Genomic DNA, 19,438 nt, shown 5'->3' on the forward strand with positions numbered 1-19,438 from the left:
GTGGCAAACCCACAGGAAAACAGATCCAAATAACAAAGTGACTCAGAGATAGCTGCAGGCAATGAGATTACATTTTCCCCAAACTGAATTGTGTTTTGTTAATATCTGTTCACGTTTGTAATCTATCGAGGACCCTTGGAATTACTTCTGTGTAACATCTGCCAATTTAATTAATGTGCTCCTTAATCCCTCTTCCAGATCATTAATGAAGATGTTAAATAAAACCAATCCTAACACTAGTCCCCATGGTATCTCAGACACCTCCCTCCCAACTCAATTTATCACAACCCTTTGTTTTTTGGATTGCTTGGAAGATACAGCTGATACAAAATGAGGCTGCCCACCTGCTTAGCTGTGTTAACCACAGGGAGCATATTACACCAATTATTTAAAAACTTCACTGCCTTTTTATTTGCTTCTGGCAGCAATTCTGAGTGTTGATGACATTGATCTATAAAGTTGGCCTGGCCACCTGAGAGACTGCAACTGTTTCAACAATTAAGATCAGTGTAGATACTCTTGCTAGCAATCCACAGAGCCAGATTCTCAGCTGCTGTAAATCAGCATCCTTCCACTCTCTTCCTTGGAGAGGCACAGATTTACACCAGTTGGCAATCTGGCCCATAGAGCTGAACTTCTGGAAGATGAAGGTAGGTGGCTCGTAGTGGAGAGCAACAGATGTGGAATTTACATTTCTCACTGGTCAAAACCAAGATATGTTAATTTCATGGGTGTAGTTTCAAATCTATCTATTCTCATGGCTTTCTGTTAGGAGGGAGGAGGGGCTGACTGGTTTTATATGGTTTATTGTGCATCTGAGATCATTGCTAACATTGGTTAATAAACTGGTAGAAAATTTGAGGTAGAAACAGACCATCAATACACAGAATTCTGAGTATCCCTAGAAATACAACAGAGCCAGTTTAACACAAGCCAGATACCAGACAAGTTCTTACGTGTGGCAAAAACTCATTTATCAGAATCTGACAGAAGCATGGAATGTAGAGAAGTATAGCACACATGCTTTGTGAAAACGTACTAGTCTCAGCTGATAAAACAGTAGTGGATACAACAATTAGAACACTATACTAAAAGTATACATCAGGATAATACATAGGGGCTAGTAGAGGCAAAGAGCAAGATTTCAGCACTTGAGTATTAGCATGGGTTTATTCATCATTAGCAAATGGTCATTGGTAACGTAGATCTAAGTTTTCAAAAGTGAATTTTAATTTTCAGTGCCCAACTTGACACCTCAGAGGAGCCCAATTTTCAGTGGGGAAGGTGCTTGGCACTTTTTGAAACTCAGACTACTTTATGGTGTCTTATATTGGGTACCAGAAGTCACTACTCACTTTTGAAAGTTTTGGCTGGAATCATTAAGCGAGATAATATTCTAATGGTCATGAAAAAAGTGCTTTCATAAAGGACACCTGGTACAGAATTGTGCCAGAGAAGAGACAGAAATCTTTAACTAGTTTAGTATGAATATACAGCTTTCAAAATAATAAGCCAGATCCACCAATATTCTCTGTCTGTTTTGCACAACTCTTATAATCTGGGTTTACAACTGCTCTGCATCACCCTAGTGCAGGGGTTCCCAAACTTGGTTCGCGACTTATTCAGGGTACCCTGGCGGGCCGCGAGACACCTGAGCATTTGCAGGTACAGCCGCTCGCAGCTTCCAGTGGCCGCGGTTCGCGGTTCCCAGCCAATGGGAGCTGCGAGCGGCCGTACCTACGGATGCTCAGGTAACCAAAGCATCTCACGGCCTGCCAGGGGCTTACCCTGAACAAGCTGCAAACCAAGTTTGGAAACCCCTGCCCTAGAGGCACAAGACAACCAGAACATATTGATAACTCTAACTCATTCTTTTAAGATGTTCTATGCCACAAATAGCCAACACAAAAGCCTAAAGAACAATTACATACTCAGTAAGTATCAAGAGCACCTTAGAAAAATGTATACATTATTTTCTTTTATTTTGAGGGCAAAGTCTATTTACCTTCAGTTGAGTCATATTCAAGTTAGCTTGGATTGAGTCATCTATAGATATCGCAAGTGAAACAGAAATTATCAGACATTTAGTTAATCAGAGATCAGAGACTCCCTGGTGTATAAATCTCTCTCCCGGTTACAGGGTTGGCACTTCCAGTGTGCCCCCTTATGGCCAGGGGTGGACTCTGTAGCAGTCCTGCCTCAGTTTCCCCTCTTAGACTTAACCCTTCAGCCATTCCATTAACAAGAAGTCCATCCCTTCCAGTCCTTACAAATCCAAAAACAAGCACAAGACACAGAGTCTTTGCCCCAGTCTCAAACTGGGCCCAGCCCCTTCTTACCAAGGGCTTTGTCGTCCCTTCTCCAATTCACGCACTCTTCTGCCCAGTCACTGGGCTCCACTTTCAACCTTCCCAGGCTCCTCTTCCTCTCTCCCCGGCTCCTCTGGGTTGCTCCCCGCTCCTTCCCAAGCCTGGAATCTTCCATGAGCCACTAGCTCCTCGCTTCCTTCTCCAGCCAGCACTCTATTTCTGGACTTCCTTCCTCTTATGGCCAACTCTGCACTGGTGTAGTAGGGCAGGAGCTAATAGACCAGTGCTCACTGGCCTGAGGCCTCTGGCCCTTAAAAGGGGCAGGCCACCCTATTACATTCCCTAATATCCTTCTATAGCGCAGCCCTAGGCCTCCTCTCTGGTCTTTCCTGGCTTCTTGCAATGGGCCCTTCCTAGGCTTCTTCACTAGCTCCCTCTCAGAGAAAACCACCGTTGGTCCTTCTGCAGTTTCTGGAAAGCATCCAAACACAGTGCCAGTCCTTGTGCCAGCTCCCCTTCCTACTAACAGCAGCCTGCCTCTCAGTCACTTGCTCTCTCAGTCACACAATCCAAGCAGGGAGGGAGATGGGTCATGGGTCAGGGCTGGGCCTAGGACCCTTAGAAAAACATGCTCAACCTGTGACAATCCACAATATATACCAGTACAAAATGTAAAGATTTTACAAATCACACAAGGGGAGCATGGGGCACAATACACAGAGTCAAAAATATATAAAGTTAAAAGGACAAGCACAGCAAACTGTTCAAGCTGTAAATATATTCTCAAGGAAAACAAAATAAAAACAAAACAAAAAACATACAAAAGTGCCCAAACGTGAATATGCCTAACCCAAGTAATCATGTGATCCTATTACTGTAACCCTCATCCCATCTCCACGGCTGACAACCCCAAACATTCAAAAATCACGAGATTGGCCCAGAAACCATGATATATATAAATATATATATATTTTAAAAAAAGACATCACAGGGTGTTTTGGCAGCTGCCATTTGATTTTTGAACTCCCCATTTGCCCATCCCCAACGGATGTGACATTTAGTGTCTCCCACTCTCCCAAATGTATAGAGCAAGGTGATTTTGGTCCCCAAATCTGCAGGAGCTCTCCCTGCCTGCCTGAGCCTGCCAGATGGTAAGGAGCTCCAAGCTCCTCCACAAACCCCCAAATTCTAATTAATTAATTTTTCCCCTCAGCCCTCCAATTAATAATTTACCCTCCAGTCCCCACTTTAATTAAGCACCCCTCAGACCCAAAATCTGCACTTCCCCTAGCCTCACCTCTGCTCTCTTACTCCCCCAGGCCTCGGGGCGGAAACTCCTGGGGTTCTTCACTCCCCTCTTCTCCTCTCCATGCCGGTTGTTGCCAGGACAGACAGAGCACAGGGGAAGAAGCAGAGGAGCCATCTTAGTGCTTTTAGAGGGGAATGGAGAGGAACAAATAGTAGATTGATCTATTGTTCACATGAGGGGAATGCAGAGGAGGGAGCAGAGCCACTCAGAGTCGCTAGATTCTTTCTGCTTCCTCCTAACCACCACCATGAGAATGGTGTGGGCTTCTCCCTTCTCCTAACCCAAAACTTCCTTTGGCTCCTGAGGTGATGGGGAAAGCTCAGCCTGCCTGCTGCAGCAGCCCTGATTGGCTGCTATGCCCCAGGTGTGAACAGGTATGGAAGGCAGCCAATCAGAAGGATCTTTTCCCCCCAGGCAGGGTTGAAACTTCTAGTGTCACTGTGAGACTGGCTCCAACTGGCTCCACATGATGTCATTGTGAGACTGGCCAAATTCAGCAACACTGTATCCCATCCCTCATATCTGTCATCCTTGATTGCTGTGTCAAGTACAAAATGTTTTTTGCTTGGGTGGTTGCGCTCTCGCAGCTTGGGGCAGCAAATTTTTTGCTTTGGGCGGCAAAAAACCTAGAGCTGGCCCTGTGTCTTCCTATGGCTTCTTTGAGTGACCATCACACTTCTGGGCACTGTAAAATAATGAAGGATCTGAAAAAAAGAAAACCAAAATTAAACTGATGAAAGGAAATTCCATCATTGCTTCATCTACTGAATTCAAGTTCTGCTACCATGCTCTTGTATAACTTGCTTATGGAGGTGAAAGTGAAAGTAATAAATAAATAACAACATTTACCTATGGAAGGCAGCCAGTTCTGTTTAATTTACAGACAGTGTATAAGGAGCTATGAATCATGTCAGAGATTTAAAAGGATTACTGACAGAGAAGAGTGCAACCTTTCTTCTGATACAACAGCTGCACTGAGAAATTTCCATAATAATAGTTGCTTTTAATTACATAAAGAATTGCAAAGCCCTTTTAGCTTCATATCAATAATGCAGCTTTGATTCTAAAGTTGCTAAAGAGATAATCCTGGGCCCTTTTGTCAAGGCCATCTTGTGAATAGCATTATTTAAATCCTAATGTCTTAAATCTCTTGAAATGGAAAAAGAAATAGTAGGTTCCCCTCCCCCCCATGTGGAGGGCATAATTATAAATAAGGGCTAGGAGGTATATTTCTTGTATATGAGATCTCCAAGAAATACTATGGATACCTAAATAAATACAATAAAAATAAAAAACCAAAGACACTCCATAGGTACCAAGTTTAATCTAAACCACCTATTCCAAATCCTCTGACAAGAAATATGTGCATGTCTAAAATTGCCGCAATTTGTTAATAAAAATGAGTGGTGGTTTTTTTAGGGAGGTCTTTTGTTTGTTTGTTTGGGGTTTTTTTGTTTTTGTTTTTAGTAATTTGAGATCCAAAAAGTCAGTGAAAAACCTGCTTGCTTATCTTCCATTCTTCTAGCTCCTCTCTGTGTTTGAACAGTGGCCTCTGACTGCCTATTACCTTATTCATTCCTCATTTTCTGGGCAGATCACTAGTTCGTGAAGATAATTAGGGACCCCTGCTATTCCATCTAAGCCTTGAATCTTGAGGCTAATTAAAATGGAGTGCTGTACACATGCAGGCAGCTGATAAAGGCTTGTAGCGAGAACCAGAGTATTCTGGTAACAGAGAGGGAAAAAGAAGGTGTATATGCTAACCAGAAATTGCTATGGACCTCATGGGCAGCGGGTATAATAGGCCAAGGGAGACGCTTGGGCTGTGGTGGCTCCGCCTCTTCTCCTCCCTGCTCCTCCCCTTCCCCAGGTTCCCCACCGGCTACCGCTGCTTCTCTCTCATCCACTCTCCAGAGGTTCCTGCCGCCCCTTGCTAGGGGAGGGACACACATAGTGAGCGCGAGGGACCAGGGGAGGGGCCTGGGCATGGGCGTGGGGCAGAGCATGTGGGGAGTGTGAGTGGGGCCATGGGCAGAAAAGGCGGGATGGGGAGCTAGCCTCCCCCAAGGGAAGCTTCACTCAGCACCCTTGATGGACCTCCATGTTTATATTTTGCAATACAATCCCCAGTTGAATATCAATAAAGCTCTGTTATTAAAGTTTGTTGGATCTTATGATATATGAGATATGTGTGCTGTTACTTTAAATATATGCTTTTCCCCATGGTTTTTCTGGTGAGTCTGAAAGCTCCACCTTTCTACTCCAAGTCGAAACAGCAGATTCTTCATCCAAAGTTCTTCTTCTCCCATCCTTTTGTATTTTCTCTAGAGGATGTTAACCCTCTGATATAGAACATTCAATATAAGTGAACCCAACTCAGAACAGCACTATCATTCACCTGGAATGGTTTGAATATTATGCAAGTATGCTGCATAGAGTGGTTGCTCCCTGTTTCCGCATCTCTCCAGCTAGCAAAGACTCATTTTTCTATATACTGTCTCTTTCAGCATGCAGATAGCCTGGAGGAGCTGCTTGTTTCTTAAATGGCTTAATATTTTATCCTCTGAATTAAATTATTCCTTTGTTGATTTTATGTGATGGGCTTTTTTCCAAACACAGGGTATAACTCTTAGTTAATTTGGGTGGCACTATTGTATGTCAACAAATCAGGGATGCAGCCAGCACTGGATTGGGCCTCAGGATGCAGCAGAAAGTCAGGACGCTACTCACAAAGCTATTCTGTGTGCTTTGTCCATATGTATCCTGTGGACCCTCAGTTTCAATAATTCTGTTGATTGCACCCCAAGGCACTTGCTCATCACTGTTAGCTTTCCTTCTCCAAATGAATTTACATTGTGACCCTGAATTAGACTATGGCACTGTGAACAATAGGTGGAGGGATCTGTGCTAATGGGCCTGTGGTGAGTCAGATCCCCATCCCAGTCAGAAAGGAGTTAATGAGCTCCTCTGGGCACAGTGAGCACCAACCTCCAGGCAGCTGTGAGGCCTGTCAAGTCTGGAGGAGGCCAGGCCCTTAAAAGGGAGGATCCCTGCTCAATTGTGGGTGGTACTCTAAAGGAGCAGGACTATAACTCAGAGCTTCCGGGCCTCTAGAACATGAGACTGTAGATTAGGGAAATGGCTGAAGGGCTTTGGCCCTCTCAGAAAGGAGAAGAGCTCGTATTCCCCTCACCCCCGCCCCCCTTTAGCTTCTGAAGTCCAAGGACTCTGCTTTTTTGTGGGCCATGTGTAAGGGAACAGATGCCCTGACCATCACAGCTGGAGGTCTGTGCCCTTTGAGACTGGAGCAGTGCCCACCCTCTCCCCAAAGGTGTGTTAGAGAGGTATAGCCTACTACAGGATCCAAGTATCTAAATGCAGGATTGGGAATTTATTTGGGAGGGGAACACGGGGCCTTTGTCACTATTTTTTTTTTAATCTTATCTATGTTTGTTCTGAATTTCAAATTATTTTATTTCTAAATCTAATTCAGCTCATGACCACCCATTTTAAAAATTCATTTATAATATTAGAACAAAAGAAACAGTCCTTTGAGGCCTAACACATTTCCAAGAATAATTTTGGAAGCACACATGATCTTGTCTAATATGACGATGCAATTTAAGAAGATCTCTGTCCCCATAAATGAACATTTTAGGACATTCCTCAGGGAATTGATTATGTGTTGAGATATTTCCTTTCTTCGGCTCTGCTTTCTAATCCTAGGGAAACTACCTTTAGAATAACATATGGTACGATTCCATTTATAATGAGCTGAGATGCTTGGATCCAGTCAAAGATTAAGAATTAGGAATATTAATATATATCTATTAAAATTTTGTCCAGAAACAGCATTTGTTGTTCTTACCTGACAATTCTCCCAGATTGATTCTCATGCTGCTCTTTCTAATCAGAAAATGTAACAGTTTAGGAGTACTCCTTAATAAAAGTAAAATATGATTTTAAAAAGACAAAAGTTACCACAGAAGCAACTGAAACAATCAGAAAAGGCTGGGAGGGTGGAAGGGGAATACTTTCTTTTGATCTCAGGATTACAACCCTGTGTTGAAAGAAAATTAATATCCAAATGCCTCTAGCAACAAGTGGTAGTGCTGTACAATGTTTATTTTTAGAATTTCCCAGGTAATATAGGAACACTCATTTTGTTTATACTAGAGAAATAACACATTATGTAGTCTGGATAAAAGTGGGATTAACCAGGTCAACTGACCTATTCCAATAAAGCTCCTGGAAGGCCCCGGCGCCAGACCATTTAACTACTGAAAGAGCTATATTGAGAATTACAACCCTGGTATAGAGAGACTCTTCAAGTGTGGTTTAAATAGGGAAGTGTCAATATCCTGATTCAAATAAAATTAAGTTGACATAAGATTTGATCATATTTATGAAAGGTGGCTTATGAGGCCCTTACTTATACCCAAGCAAGTTTTAAGTTTATATCTGAACGAGCAAGTCTTGTCAATTATCAGTTTCAAACAAGATGGATACAGATATTCTGTCTGAGTGTTTTCCTAATGAAATCTAAAATGGTAAGGATACAATCAAGCCAGGTTTCAGATCTAATATCTAAAAAGCACTCAGTCTCTTGGGGTTCACACATAACCAAAGTGTGCCAGACTGAATGAACATCAGTTCAGATATCCTAGTTCAGCAAGGGGACAAAGGAGGTTTACATAGCACAGAGGTCCTTTAGGAAATAAGTACGATTCTCAGTGTTTGAAAGATAATTCACTGCTAATTATGCCAGTTTTATATGCTAAGGTTACCATACTGAGAACTAACTTGTGAAACAAGAATTGATAAGGATTGCCAGGAATGTTTATTGATTTAGTAAAGAAAAGACAGAAGCTGAGGTAGAAACATGACTTATACCTATAAATATGATTAACCCTTTACTTAATATAATAAATTAACATTCCATTACTGACATGTCAATATTTAGGGGTCTGAACAATGTACTCACTACTGGTGAATAAGAAGATCTTTCCATGCAAGTGCGGTAGCTCTATCCCTGCAAAATTTCTGCAAAATTTAAGATTACACTTTTTAAAAAAAGTCCCTGGTTCTCATAATTGGCTCATCCATTGGGCCCTACCAAATTCACGGCCATGAAAAACGCATCACGGACTGTGAAATCTGGTGTCCCCCGATGAAATCTGGTCTTTTGTGTCCTTTTACCCTATACTATACCAATTTCCCAGGCAAGACCAGCATTTCTCAAATTGGGGGTCCTGACCCAAAAAGGAGTTGCAGGGTGGGTCGCAAGGTTATTTTAGGGGGATCGTGGTATTGCCACCCTTACTTCTGCACTGCTACCTTCAGAGTTGGGCGGCCAGAGAGCGGCGGCTGCTGACTGAGGGCCCAGCTCTTCAGGCAGTAGTGCAGAAGTACAGTGGCAATACCATAACATGCCATCCTTATTTCTGCATTGCTGCTGGCAGCGACTTTGCCTTCAGAGCTGAACTCCCGGCCAGCAGTCACCACTCTCCAGCTGCCCTGCTTTGAAGGTAGCACCGTCACCAGCAAAGTGCAGAAGTAAGGGTAACAGTACCACAACCCGACCCCTCCAATAACCTTGTAACCCCCAAAAAACTCCTTTTTGGGTCAGAACTCCTACAATTACAACACTGTGAAATTTCTAATTTAAATAGCTGAAATCATGGAATTTGATTTTTTAAATCCTATGGCCATGAAATGGACAGTGAATTTGGTAGGGCCGTACTCATCCGCATCTCTTCTTCTCCTGCATTTCTTCCTAAAATCGTATATGTCACTATAAAAGACAATACACACAATTTTTATAAATAAATCTTTTCAAAGTGCTTTAGTGGACACATTAGATTTTGGTGTTATTTAACATGTAAAGTTTGATATGTTGCAATCAACCTTTTTTAAAAGATGGAAGAATATAGTTAGTAAGAATTTTTTTAAAACTTTCATTTTTAAGCATAAAAATAATTTGAATAATATTTGCTCGGAGGGTTCAAAAAACTAAAAATTCTTCTGTACTATAATAAATGTGTTCAGAAAATATTTTGGTTAAAAACATTTTTTTAGTGCAGCTATCAGGGGTATGAAGACAGAGTCTGTCATAAAACTGGAGCTGCAATATGAACAATGGAGCCGTTACTGAGTGGTTCCATAATCAGGGTAATTTTTGGTCACCTGTAATTCAGCAACAGTTTGACCAGTTTTCTATATATATAAAGAAACAGTAGGTGCCTTTCTGTAATTAATCTAGTGCTAAAAATTAAAAGAAAAACAGCACCATTGCTATATAAACCATACTGCCCTGTACAGTTGTGATTAGAATCTTGAGCTGCTGGCTTCAAAACAAGACATTAAGATATGAGCTATTGTTTATTATTTCTTTTACCATAGTGCCCATGAATACCAGCCGTGGACCAGGATCCCATTGTGCTATCATCATCAGGGACGTAACTTCCTTGCAGTTCAAGCACCATCCAGTTTGATCTTTATCTGTATATCTATCATTGGCAATCTTATTGTGTCACCAAACCTGTGTGATCGCCGACCATTTGGGGACATTCCTTCGTAAATGCTCTTTCATAATTAGTTGGTCTTCCATCCTAATAATATATTCAAACCAAGAAAGCCACTGAAACCAAACCACTGCTGATGGAGGTTGCTGGTGAGTTCATCTACAAATATCCTCATTGCTGATATTATCCTGGTACTTAATATGAAGAAGCTGATGAAGATGACAAGCATTGAAAAGGTCAGTCCAGTGCTTTTTAGCCTTCCTCAGTGTCCACATTTTACTGCCATACAATAGAGCTGTTGTAACTGTAATCTAGCTTTGTAGTAAGCTTGATGTCCTGATGCATTCACAGAGCCTGCTGAAGGGCCCAGAACATGGTTCTGGCTGCTGCTAAAACAGCGTCCACATCTTTTGAATATTGTGCTAGGCACTGTGCAAATGAGGTATCCTATCAGTTATAGCAGGACCAAAAGTAGGTTTTGTTAAAACTCTTTGAATGAAACCCTGGCTTCACTGAATTCAATAACAAAACTCATATAGACTTCAATGGAGCCAGGATTTCACCCTAGATATTTAGTAATAATATCAAACCCTTACATATACTGTTTTACTTCTTCAAAGAACTGTACAAACATAAACTAATTAATACTCTTTAAGGAAGGTAAACAAATATTATCCCCATGTTACACATGGGGACTTCAACAGGGAAAAGATTTTACGTAAAGAGCAATAATGACTTGACAAGGCCACACAAGGAATCACTAGCAGCTGGGATTAGTCCTGCACTGCATCTCAAGTGTTATATTGTTAATCATGAGCCCATAGCTCAAGGAGGTGGTTATGACAACCACAAAATAGGAATAACTTTGTATTACATAACTGAATGCATATTTATGTTGTATGGGTTTCCCTGTGGGCCCTTGATCAGGGTGGATATATAAACCATGACTTTTAAAATTAAAAAAGAAAGCTCTTGTCTTTACTATATCAATTAGAATCCTAAAATTATGTTAATCTGGGCCCAGATATTCAACAGGTGTAAATCATAGAATATCAGGGTTGGAAGGGACCTCAGGAGGTCATCTAGTCCAACCCCCTGCTCAAAGCAGGACCAATTCCCAATTTTTGCCCCAAATCCCTAAATGGCCCCCTCAAGGATTGAGCTCACAACCCTGGGTTTAGCAGGCCAGTGCTCAAACCACTGAGCTATCCCTCCCCCCCAAATTGTGATAACTCCAGTGACTTTAGATTATTGCTGTTGTTTATAATCCATTGATGCAAATGAGTTTTATTACTATCAGTGTAAAGTCATATTGAATATCAGATGATGATATCATGTCAGTTACAGTTACGTTTTGTCTTGACTGCAACATTTAAAAAATACAGACTAGCCCACACTCAACTTGAAAATCACAACAGAGTTAAACTCTCTATTTCAGCCATAAAGATTTTACTGTAGTTTACTAGGAACCTCCTATCTCCACTTTTTAAAAAATTTATTTTACAATAACAACTGTATTAGCCTTCAACAACAGAGTAAGTCAGAATAGTATAGTTTCTGTAATAGAATTAAAATGGCTTTCCATGAACACGGGTTCATACCATACATGCTGTCATTTATATTATGGGCTAATAACCAAAGAGTGATTTAACTTTGCATCTCTGTGGACTGTACATAACCTTCAGCCAAGCAGGGCAGGTTCATGGCTCCATGAGCAGGGTAAACTGCTTTAACACCACAACTTTGGATTAATTGCATTAACAGACTTCATTTAGAAGGATTTGGGAATGTTTTTACAAGGTTTAGAAAGGATTTCAGTAGGATTACATGGTATGAAATGTTGTGTGTGTTTCACCCCTCTCATAAGCTCCCTAGGCAACCATGTAATGGATCATGTCAGCCTTGCTTATGCATTCTTATCCAACATTTTTTTTTCACCCACATGAATGCCTGGTTTCACTATATACTTTCACCATCCCAGAAGAAAAAAGTTATGGCCATATGAAGGATCTCACTGTTAAAATTGCCTTTATGACTGTTAGGTTTGGAAAAGTCAGTTCTGTGTGTGTTGTTTTCAGAGAAATAGAAGAGATTATAAATTATTTTTAAATTATATTAATTTAGATTTGTTTGTTTCAACACATGTCCCTTTGCTTCTCACTACTTCTTTTTAAACTTTTGATAAATTGTACTTTTTATGGATTTTTAATTGTTTTGTTCTTAGGACATTGATGAACTCGAGAGATTCAAAGTAAGACAGTGGAAATTATTCCAAGGTTAGAGGAATTATCTGGCTTTATTCTCCACTGTTACATGAGTTTTATGCCCGTGCTACATCAACATAAAACTTGTACAACAGAGTGGAGAATCAGGCCTCATATATAAATCTTGGGAAACAGACAACAAAAAGGGATACATACATTTTCTATATAAGCCTGGGAAACATGATTTTAAAAAAGAAAAATTGTGTTTTTTTCCCCAGTGAGCTCATAAATGGGATAACATACTCAAGGTTTGTTTTCAAAAACCACATGTATGCAATTGTGTGTACAAAAATGTTTGTGCAGTGTATGCCTAATTTCTGCATGCAATTATTACAAATGCCTACACAAATTAGGTAAGTGCATCCAATTTCCTGTTAGATACATAAATGAGTATTTGCACAGTTGCACAATTTTCACACACAGTTACAATAATTGTGTGGAATTGTATGCACATTTGTGGAATTCCTCACTTGCAGATTTAAAAAAGTAAGTCCTAAATGTTTGCTGAAATAGTAAATATTTAGATTTGCCACCAGTTTCCACATCTGTTATCACAGTACCTCTGAATGATGTGGTCCTGCTGATATAAGAGCAGAAAGGAAGGATAGCGTTATGTGAAATGGCCAAACAATTAAACTTGTTATTTAAATTCTGCAAGTAGACTTACCCTTGGGAAGGGCTTTTTCTTTTTTCCACTGGATTTTGCAGAGCCAAAATACAGTGCCCTGTCTCTATTCACAACAATATTCTACATTTTAACAATGGACCACAGAAAAAGTTGTCAAAGATGTTTTATTTGTATGTTGTTCAACTGTGTTCTGATAATACTAACAATCTGGGGAAAAAAATACCCCCCTCTGTAGCCCAAGTAAATGGCAAGTACATGGTTAACACTTGAGGACCACAATTCTGAATTTCCTAATGTTCAAAAGTATTGCAGTTATCACAGCAGCTAGGATGATTCTACTTCTCACCCTGTAAAACACAATTTTACATGTTTGATCTTCACTACACCTCCAACGTAATTAAAAAACTGTATGACTAGTATTTTTGCTCAGCTGCTGTTTATAAAACTGCTGTCATTGATGGACTTGTACTTTTCACCGTGGAACAAAAACACAGAGATTTACAAAGTTCAATATTTAGCATTTGTTTTAAACCCAGCGTCTGTTGCAGTGCTTTTTATTACATCCCTTTCATTTAAGGTATTTGTATCCGTAAATGTTTCTCTTAATGAGAACAAACTCCAGACTGTTTACAAAGTATCACCAAATAATATAATACTCACTAATAATGGTTTGGATACATCTAGAGTTCAGTTAGAAAGGGAATTAAAGTATATGTGAAGGGAGGGTCACTACAGATCACCTTGTTAAAATAAAATTAATTAGTGTATGTGAGAAGAGTAAGAAAGTAAAGATATCCTTATTAAATGGTTTTTATTGAAGCCCTGGGTACACCTACTTCCCCTGTAATTGGATGTGACAGTTAAAACCTGATCTGTTGTAACATGTCACAACAGGATAGTTAGTGCCATTTATAAAATGTCCAATTATAAACTATTTTTTCAGGGTGGGGGGAATTACATTTTGATTAGCAAGTAAATGGGAGCTGCTGGTCTCAATACTTTTTAAGATGCTTAAATATGAATTTAGGAGCCTAACTTTTTTTTTTGGTAAATCTTGGCTGGAGCCCCAAAGTAGGGTGCAGGGAAAGCAGAGGTGGGGGGGTGGGGGTGGGAGGGAGGAAGGGGCCTGAGATTCACACATTGAACATTGGTGGTTGCTTCCTCTGGCTAGTGAGTTTAATTCTTTGGCCAATAATTGTCAGTTCGTCAAGCCTTGTTTTTCAATTAGTAATTAATCTCAATAACTTCTGAATTAGCATGTTTATTAAACAACCAACTATAGATGTACATAGCTATGCATACCACATCATACACTTTTTAATTTTCTGGGCAACATGTTGTATGATTTATTTATAGGGGATATTTTTTATATTTAGTTGGGCTTTGTATAATATCTGACTATGATATAATGCTGCCTACAATGGCTACATAACTTTGAAGTAAAAGAAAACAGACAGCATAACAAAGTTATCCATATGCTATCTTTTCTGACCTGCTTCTTTTGGAAAGTACTGTACTTAGCAATTTATTCAAGCATCCTTAGAAAATTATAGGTATATGCATGGGTGTGGAGAGGGTCAGCAAGTCTCCTAAGGTATGCACAAATGCATGAGCAGTGTTGCCTCGTGTTTAGCATAGAGGACTAGAAATCAGAATTCTTTAGTTCTGTTCCCAGTTCTTGTGCCAGGTCACATACAGTCCAAATCATGTTAATAGTTTCTAAAGTATATTTTCCCTTAGTGATTATTAAAACATATGTGGGATGCTCCTGAGATTGCCAGGGATTTTTTTTTTTAAAATACACATTTAAAGTTTGCCTGTCAACACTCTTGATTTGGCTATGAAATTCGCTTTTCCATGCAGGTGTCTCATCTTCTTTTCAGAGGTCCCGGAGATTGTGTGGATAAATATGTGCAATAGCAGTGCTTATGTAACCATTCAGGGATTTGTGTGATAATATCCGGGAATCATTATTTAGGATACACCATTACAATGAAAATAGGAAAGAATTCATGAGAGAGCCACAGGATTGGGGGGAGAGGGGGAAGAAATGATGTGTTAGGTCAGTAGCTCCAGTCCTTTTTTCTGGAAGCTTTCATTGTGACAGATCAGCAAATGGCTGAATGAATGTGCCTTCCTCACCATGTCCCACTACAGTTTCCACCTTTTCTCATACTGATGGGGGCCAAGACCCAAAAGCTGGATGCTGGCTGACATGGAGTTCTGGTGATGGGAGATTCAGATCCTGCATTTTGGTTTGTACCTTTACAGAGACAGGGAGCATTTAAGACATTTGGACGCTGGCCTAGATTCCAGCTGGGGCTGAGGGTGTGCAGACTGGGTTAGGCGCAGGTTTGGGGTTGAAGCCTATTAGGCCCCTTCATGGGTGATAGGGATGGAGGGATAGGGATCCCATTTGGTCCCTGTGCTCAGATCCAGGGTAGGAAGCCATTTTTGACCATTGCACAAAGATTAGGGTTGCCAGGTGTCCGGTTTTAGACTGGCATGCCCATTCAAAAAGGGACCCTGGTGGCTCCAATCAGCACCACTGACCGGGCGGTTAAAAGTCCGGTCAGCGGTGCAGCAGGGTGAAAGAAGGCTCCCTGCCTGCCATTGCTCCACGTGGCTCCCGGAAGCAGCAGCATGTCGCCCCTCCAGCTCCTATGCATAGTAGTAACCAAAGGGCTCTGCACGCTGCCGCTCCCCAAGCACCGGCTCTGCAGTTCCCATTGGCTGGGAACCATGGCCAATGGGAGCTGCGGGGGTGGTGTCTGTGGATGGGGCAGCACGCAGAGCCACCTGACTATGCCTTCACGTAGGAGCCAGAAGGGGACATGTCGCTGCTTCCAGTAATCGCCACCTGTAGCCTGCACCCCTGATCCCCTCCCCATGCCCAACCCGCGCTACCCCAGCTCTGATCCCCCTCCCACCCTCTGAGCCCCTCAGTCCCAGCCAGGAGCATCCTTCTGAACCCCAAACCGCTCATCCTCAGCCCCACCCCAGAGTGTGCACACCCAGCTGGAGCCCTCACCCCCCTGCCCCAGACCTGATCCCCCTCCTGCCATCTGAACCCCTCAGCTCTAGACTGGAGCCCCCTCATCCCCAGCCCCACCCCAGAACCCACATCCCCAGCTGGAGCCCTCACCCCCCTGCACCCCAACCCCCTCCTACACCCAAACGCCTCATCCTCAGCTCCACCCTAGAGTCCACACCCCAAGCTAGAGCCCTCACCTACCCTAGCACCCCAATACCCTGCCCCATGAAAATCAGTATTGGGTTTACCATGGTGCCAGAAGGGGCCACGGCCAGCCCAATCCCCCGGCAGGAAAGCTGCCCCTGCCCCTGTGCCGCCCCCTGCCCCTCGTTCCCACCCCTGCTCTCCAAGCCTGGGGAGGAGGTGGAGCAGTGGGGAAGGGGCATGTGATGGGGAAGAGAGGGGGGAAGCAGGGACAGGGGGGAAGCTGGAGCCCAGCATGTAGCATCCCCTTGGCAGAAGCTGGGGCTCCCGTTAAGCAGGCCCATCGAACCCTCACTCTGACAAGCCCCACCTCCCCTGCATCTGTACCACCCCGATGAGCCCCCCCAGACACTCTCTCCACTGAGCCCCAACCACCTACACCCCACCACCCAAATGAACCCCACCTCCCCTGCACTGTCCTAGACCCCTCCTGCTGAGCCCAAAACACCTTCACCTGGATCCCTTGCAGAGTCCCATTGCCCCTGCACCTGAAACCTCTGCAATGAGCTTCTGTGCATCCAGATCTCCCACTGAGCCACCTGCATCCAGATTGCCCCACAGAGAACTCTCTTACCCCGACCTGGATCCCCCCACACTAAGTCCCTCTGTACTTGGATCTTGCTGCCAGCCTGAACCTGCTCACCCACACCTGGTGCACCTGGCACAGGGGGACAGGGCCCCAGGGTGTTTCTGGGGCAGGCCTGGCCCTTGCACTGTGTCAGGGGCAGGTGTAGCCTCACTGCCAAATCCCTGTCCCAGGGTGGGGTGGGGGGAGGCTGCAGGGTAATCTCCCACCTCCATGCAACCAGTAGCCTGTGCTCCCCACTGCTATGTTGCAGCCTCCACATTTATTTATTGACAAATAAAATTTGCAGAATTTTAAAATATTGTGCACAGAATTTTTAATTTTTTGGTGCAGAGCCCCCCTCAGGAATATGGGGTGCTGCGCGGCTGTGATGGTGGGACTGTGAGGAAGGTGGTGGGCGGTGGGGGGGGATCTATGGGTGGGGGTGCTAGGCGAGCGGTGTGGTGTGCAGGGTGCTGTGCAGTTGTGGTGGGAGGCCAGTGTCGGGGAGGTCTCTGGGAGGGGTGTGGGCTGGGCATAGAGCTCTGTGGTGGAAGTCTCTGTGCCAGGGGGCGCTGGGCATAAGGATGGGGCACTGGGCGGGGGAGCAGTGTGGGTGCTTGCCCGTCCTCAAGGGGAAGGGGCCTGCTGGCAGCACAGGGATGGGCAGGCCAGTGGGTGTCTGGCAGCTGCTGGTTTGTAAACAGTGCCCTCCTGCTGGGCTGCCCACAGCAGGGCTGTTCCTGCCATGCCCTTGCCTCTTTGCCCCCCAGCCCGCACTCCACGCTGGAGACTGACCATCCTACCCCTTGGGGGCCCACAGATATGTTTAATGCTAGGTCCACAAAAAGTTAACCCTGCCCTGATGAAAATGAGTGAGGGGCAGGGAGGGGTGAGAGCAGGTGGGGGGGGGGGCATGGAGTGAGCAGGGGGTGGCGACTCGGAGGAGGGGCGGGGCAAGGGTGTTTGGCCTGGGGCAAGTAGAAAGTTGGGAAATTCCCTAACAGAGATAGGGGATGCGGCTGCGTGTGTCCCATCTAGAGGGATCAGGCGGGCGTCCAGCTTGGCCCCACCCCAGTTCTAGGCCGCGGCCCCCCCCCTCCTCCTCCTCCTCCTGCAGGGCGCTGCGGAGACAGGGGCGGGGCAGCCACTGAGCGGGAGATTTGAGCGGCTCCGGGATGGTGGAAGGTCCTGGCTGCGCCCTGCACGGGGAGAGGATCCGGGCCCGGGTGCGCCGGGGCCAAGCAGTGCGGGGCGTGCGGGGCAGCGCGCTGCTGCCAGCCCGGCCTGCGGCCCTGGGCCCCGCCGCCTGCACCGGGGTGAGCAGCGGCTGTGGCGGGAGCAGCTCGGGCGGCGTGCGCCAGACGGTAACAGCTGCCCCAGAGGGGGGGGGGGGCGCGGCACAGCACAGCTGCTCGGCCCCCCAGGAGGGAGGCGGCAGCCACACGCCAGGTTGCAAAGGGGGCTGGTGGGGGCGACCCCCGGCTGAACCCCGCATTGTGGGAGCAACTAAAAGGGGGAGCAACGCGATGTTTATAGACGCGGGGGGAGCTCCTGCCAATCCCTCTGGCCCCCTATGTAAATAAAGTACAGCGGGAGAGGCTGTCCCTTGCTGCACTTGTGCGTGGCTCTGGCGCTTTTCAGTGTCCTCATTGACTTCCTTTGACTCTTTCAAGGGCCGAGCCCAAGCGCTGGGCATTTTACGACACCAAACATACACAACCTTACACAAGTTTGTGAATGTTTTCATGGAATGCTGAGCCTTGTTCCAAGGTCTCAGGACGTGCTGCTCCCTGGCACTTGAGGAGAATCTATGGTGCTTATGCAAGAAAGCCTGATTTCATCCCCCAAGTGTAAATCTTCTCTATGGCTCCTCCAAACAGGCATTGTTTTAATAGCGCCCTCCATCTGTCTTTGGGCACAGAAAAGAAAAAGCATTGCAGCATTGTAATCTTTCAAGTAGGCTGATACAAGGACTAATGCTTTCACTGCTTCCCCACTAAATACAGTCAGGGTAAAAAGAAAAGGAGTACTTGTGGCACCTTAGAGACTAACCAATTTATTTGAGCATAAGCTTTCGTGAGCTACAGCTCACTTCATTGGATGCATACTGTGGAAAATACAGAAGATGTTTTTATACACGCAGACCATGAAAAAAATGGGTATTTATCGCCTCAAAAGGTTTTTTCTCCCCCCACCCCACTCTCCTGCTGGTAATAGCTTATCTAAAGTGATCACTCTCCTTATTAGTCTCTAAGGTGCCACAAGTACTCCTTTTCTTTTTGCGAATACAGACTAACATGGCTGTTACTCTGAAACTAGTCAGGGTAAAGTTTTCAAAAGTACATGTTCATTTTCAAAAGAGATTTAGGCACTTAAAGGGCCAGATTCTTAAAAGAATTTGGGCACCTGAAGATGCAGAGAGGTATCTAGTAGGGTTTTTAAAAGTGTCTGTACCCCTGATGGACCATTAAAATTATTTCAGTGGGAATTTGTACATTCCTAGGTGTTTTTTGAAAATTCCACTGGGTGCCTATCTGCATCTTTAGGTACCTAAATACTTTTCAAAATCTTGCCCTATGTGCCTAAATCCTTTAAAAA

The 19,438-nt window shown here is 44.0% G+C and overlaps 1 protein-coding gene across 1 annotated transcript in view; it reads left to right on the top strand.

Annotated features, from left to right (window-relative positions):
- Positions 1-18,015: 18,015 nt before the first annotated feature.
- The window catches only part of NEIL3 (nei like DNA glycosylase 3), a 36,602-nt gene continuing 35,179 nt past the window's right edge, over positions 18,016-19,438 (top strand). Inside the window, exon 1 of the mRNA XM_077815504.1 lies at positions 18,016-18,156. Within this exon, the coding sequence (XP_077671630.1) occupies positions 18,016-18,156 (141 nt within the window). The remainder of the gene's footprint in view (positions 18,157-19,438) is intronic.

The sequence above is a fragment of the Eretmochelys imbricata genome, chromosome 4, assembly GCF_965152235.1.
Source record: "Eretmochelys imbricata isolate rEreImb1 chromosome 4, rEreImb1.hap1, whole genome shotgun sequence".
Classification (NCBI taxonomy): domain Eukaryota; kingdom Metazoa; phylum Chordata; order Testudines; family Cheloniidae; genus Eretmochelys; species Eretmochelys imbricata.